The sequence below is a fragment of the Glycine soja genome, chromosome 18, assembly GCF_004193775.1.
Source record: "Glycine soja cultivar W05 chromosome 18, ASM419377v2, whole genome shotgun sequence".
NCBI lineage: Eukaryota > Viridiplantae > Streptophyta > Magnoliopsida > Fabales > Fabaceae > Glycine > Glycine soja.
This window is the reverse complement of record NC_041019.1, coordinates 56735652-56740104: the sequence shown is the minus strand read 5'-3', so window position 1 is coordinate 56740104 and position 4453 is coordinate 56735652. Positions and strand designations below refer to the sequence as shown.

The 4453-nt window shown below is 38.2% G+C and overlaps 1 protein-coding gene across 1 annotated transcript; it reads left to right on the top strand.

Annotated features, from left to right (window-relative positions):
* Positions 1-204: 204 nt before the first annotated feature.
* On the top strand, positions 205-3900 carry LOC114395429 (glucan endo-1,3-beta-glucosidase). The gene is made up of 4 exons (XM_028357207.1): positions 205-783; positions 1563-2141; positions 3069-3378; positions 3626-3900. Exons 1-4 carry the CDS (start codon positions 331-333, stop codon positions 3646-3648), a joined length of 1365 nt encoding a protein of 454 aa, XP_028213008.1. The 5' UTR covers positions 205-330; the 3' UTR covers positions 3649-3900.
* Positions 3901-4453: the final 553 nt, after the last annotated feature.

Genomic DNA, 4453 nt, shown 5'->3' with positions numbered 1-4453 from the left:
CAAAACCTATTATTGTGAGAAAAATGACATCATCAGATAACGAAACAGTCTTCCAATTTGTTTAAATTTAGCAAAAGAAAAAAGACTTATTTAATTTTTCAAAAGATAATTTAATTATCAGTCACGATTAGCCGTTAGCCTTCATGATTAGTGACGCGTTTCGCCATGGTCATTATAAAATAGACAAAGATTACAGAAGAGACACACTATTTGACCACGGTCCTAAAAAATAGTTCACAATCCCTATCCCTCCTTTCTTGTTATATATAGACACAAACGTAAGACCTTTTGTTTCTTACTTGTAATAATTCTAATAACACAACACAACCCATGGCCACCACCTCCGCATTCCTCCTCCTTCCCCTCCTCCTGCTGCTCCACCTCGCCATCGCCGCTCACGGCATCGGCATCAACTACGGCACGCTCGGCGACAACCTTCCACCGCCTGCGGCGGTGGCGAACTTCCTGAAGACGAAGACGACCATCGACCGCGTGAAGATCTACGACGTGAACCCGGACATCCTGCGGGCCTTCGCCGGCAGCGGCATCTCCGTGACGGTGACCGCCCCCAACGGCGACATCGCCGCCTTAACCAAAATCGACTCGGCTAGGCAGTGGGTGGCGACGCACATCAAACCCTTTCACCCTCAGACCAAAATTAATTACATCCTCGTCGGCAGCGAGGTTCTCCACTGGGGCGACACCAACATGATCCGCGGCCTCGTCCCCGCCATGAGAACCCTTCACTCAGCCCTCCTAGCCGAGGGCATAACCGACATTAAGGTACTATTGTTAATTCCATCTCACTCCTAAAAAATCTCACATTTACTTTTCAGATATGATACATGTATAATAATTTTTACAACAATTTATTGAACATCATCATCATGTGTCTTTTTCCTTTTATCATATCATTTATTACATTTCAAAATTTTCTCCTTTTTTTATTCTAAGATTTGTAGTACAATTATCATTCCGATTTACTTTTTGATGTGACCAGAATAAGTAAACCTGGATTTTCTTAGTTGGCTTCTGGAGCTGTTTTAAGATCAAATCTTATAACTTTTCGAGCTTATCATGACTAATTTGTTATTTATTGGGCCTTAAGGCTATTCGTTTTTGAGCTGTTTAAGATGTTCAATTCGACAGAGCATGACAGATAATTCACTTTTATTAGTGATATGAGCCAAAGTAGTGAATATTGTCTCATTAGCTACATTTTATAATGATTGACAAATAAAATGCCCCTTAAAAACACGATCAATGGTTGTTCAATGTGAGTTCGTGTACCTTGAATTCTGAGAAATTAATATCTAATTTTCTGCGGTAGATATTCGAATAACATGTTTATTTTGGGTCACGGTCATGAATGGCAACCATGATTGAAACATATTCCCTTTTACCTATATAGTTACAGGAAAAGTTGAAAACCCCTTTAGCTGTAGAGAATGAAATTTAACCAAATTAATAGAACATTAAAAAAAAGGTTTTTTTATTATAAAAAAATTACAAAAGCATGCAATAGTAGTGGATTAATCTAATTTTGCTTATTGGTTTTTCAGGTAACCACTGCTCACTCTCTGGCGATAATGCGGTCATCGATACCACCAAGTATGGGCAGGTTCAGGCCCGGGTACGCAAAGCACGTGTTGGGCCCAATGCTGAAGTTTCTGAGGGAGACGAGAACACCCTTGATGGTGAACCCGTACCCGTACTTCGGTTACAACGGGAAAAACGTGAACTTTCTTCTGTTCAGGCCCAACCGCGGCTTGTACGACAGGTACACGAAGAGGAGTTACACGAACCAGTTCGACGCTCTGATGGACGCGGTGCACTCGGCGATGAATGCTTTGGGGTACGGTGACGTGGACATCGCCGTCGGCGAAACGGGGTGGCCCTCCGTTTGCGACGGTTGGGACGCGTGCAGCGTGGCGAACGCGCAGTCCTTTAACAGGGAACTGGTGAAGCACCTGGCGACGGGGAAGGGAACGCCGTTGATGCCAAACCGAAGCTTCGAGACTTACATCTTCGCGCTCTTCAATGAGAACCAAAAGCCCGGCCCAATAGCCGAACGCAACTGGGGCCTCTTCCAACCTGATTTCACTCCCGTCTACGACTCCGGAATCCTCCGCAACGGACAGGTTTAATCTATTTTTTTTAACTTTTCACCTTAACACTAATAATGATAAGTGCAGGTACCACACCCCTATTAAAAAGAGAGTCATTAAATATTAGTAAGACCTAAAGAAATATGATTTTTGTGAAATTAGTGTTTTATTTATTAGTTTTTTACGTATAAAATAATGGAAAAAAAGAGATAATTATGATCTCTTTGTCCTTTTACTTTTTGCTTTTTCAGTTTTTCTCTCCAAGATGGAGTACAATACACAATTCGAGATGCACCGGCCTGTAAAGCCGTCGATTATTGTGAACCTTTTGTGGTTGATAATTTAAATAGCACCCCCCTCATCTAACGGTTGAGATAGAGAGGTGCCCCTTGTTGCTTTTTAGAAGGAGAATTTGGTCTAGTTCGTCACATGGCCTGTTTATTATCTAACAATTATCAAATTCTAACAAACGGTCATATGGGCACACTTTTCTTAGCTTTTAGAAAATCTTGATTAATTCATAAAAGAATTTGATTATAGTAATAAGATATTGTATTTTTTTTTTTAATTAGAAATTTTTGAGTAACTTTCTCTTGAGTGATTGGAACTTTTTCTTTTTACCAATGAATGATTGGAACTTAGTAGTTAGTAGTGCTAAATTGGGTTAATGGATTACAAAATGTGTCTTGTTTTAAAGGAGAAATCCATAATAATTTGGAGCAATCAGATCAGAAATTATGCTTGGTATCACTTCTAAGGTATTAGTTATTATAAACACCACCAACAAAGGGCTACATAATTATCATCCACGACAATTTTTAATTGGTTGCACATGTGAAAATCCTTGAGACTGTTTGTACGTATGTAGTATTTGCTTAATAATATTACATTTCTACTCAGATAAATTTCTTACCATCATGTAATGTTGTTGTTGAGACATTTTTGAATGAATAAATGCAGGCAGTTACACCTGCAAGACCTACACCTACAAGACCTGCAGCTCCTACAAAACCTGCACCTGCAGTAGGAGGTCAAAAATGGTGTGTGCCAAAGGCAGATGCTAGCAACCAAGCTTTGCAAGCAAACATAAACTATGTGTGCAGCCAAGGAGTTGATTGTAGGCCAATTCAACCAGGAGGAGATTGCTTTGCAGCCAACAACGTTAAGGCTCTTGCCACTTATGCCATGAATGCCTACTACCAGGCCAATGGGCGCCATGATTTCAACTGTGACTTCTCTCAAACTGGTGTTATTACTACTACTAATCCAAGTGAGTCTCACCACCATAGCAAAACTTGAATGCAGTCTTATGTGTTTCTGATCTTGTTCTTTAATCAGAATTTTAGTTTTATATTGGTAATTTGCATAATAAAGGTTTTGATTAAAGATTAACACTGATTATTCAACTGAAACTTCCACTCTGATCAGAGAACAAAATTGAAAGCACTTGTGAATTTGTATCTAACTTTTATTCATATATGGCTTACGGTGTTTATGTGTTCTGTTATTATTTGCAGGCCATGATAAATGCAAAATCTGAGCATGTTTATTTAAAGGTTATAATCAGAGGCAAGAAAGGAAGATAGAGAAAAGCCCATTGTCATGGTGTCAATGTGGCTTAGTGGTATCTGTGACTCTGAGATTATGCATTCATGTACTCAAAATTATTTAGTTTGTATATTGTTCTGGAAGATGAATGTTGGCATGGTATTTCATGCCTTGACTAGATATGATGGTCCACCGACTACTAAATAGGAACTTTGCATTAATATTAACATCATTCGTAGCTGAATCAGTGTTGGTGGTTCCTAATTTTCAAACTCAATGATTTTGGTCTAAAAACAAGGTATTTATTAACAGAAAAAAAAATACGGATAAAAGAAAAGACTTAATAATCATTATTATATTACAGTGCTCCAAAATTTCCAAATTTAAAGAAATGTATCGTTGATCCCAAATTTCCTAACTACCTTGCTTTTGCAAGCTGTACTCAATTAGCTATAACGTGCTCGATAATTTAGGCTTTGTTTGGTATGAACTTTAGATATGAGTTTTGGAATTTTAAGTTAAAATGATTTTATAATTTTAATACCAACTTTTAAATCCAAATCACGCAAAATATTAATTTTATAGTTTTATAGTTTATCACTTTCTCATGTGTCAGTAGTGACTATAATGTGGATCTTCCATGCAGAGGTAATTGTACTTGTCCGGGAGTATTAAAGTAATTTTCTTCTGCACAATGTGTGTTCGGCCTTAAAGATGTGCAAAGGGGGGAGTACTTAGTACATGTTTGAATTCATAGTTAAAATTAGTGTAGCTTCTGTTTCAACGCAGATCTAAAA

Excerpts from the sequence above, each read along its gene's own strand:
- LOC114395429 (XM_028357207.1), top strand. The coding sequence starts at position 331 with ATGGCCACCACCTCCGCATTCCTCCTCCTTCCCCTCCTCCTGCTGCTC. Across the intron at positions 784-1,562 it reads AGGGCATAACCGACATTAAG|GTAACCACTGCTCACTCTCT; the intron begins GTACTATTGTTA and ends TTGGTTTTTCAG. Across the intron at positions 2,142-3,068 it reads GAATCCTCCGCAACGGACAG|GCAGTTACACCTGCAAGACC; the intron begins GTTTAATCTATT and ends GAATAAATGCAG.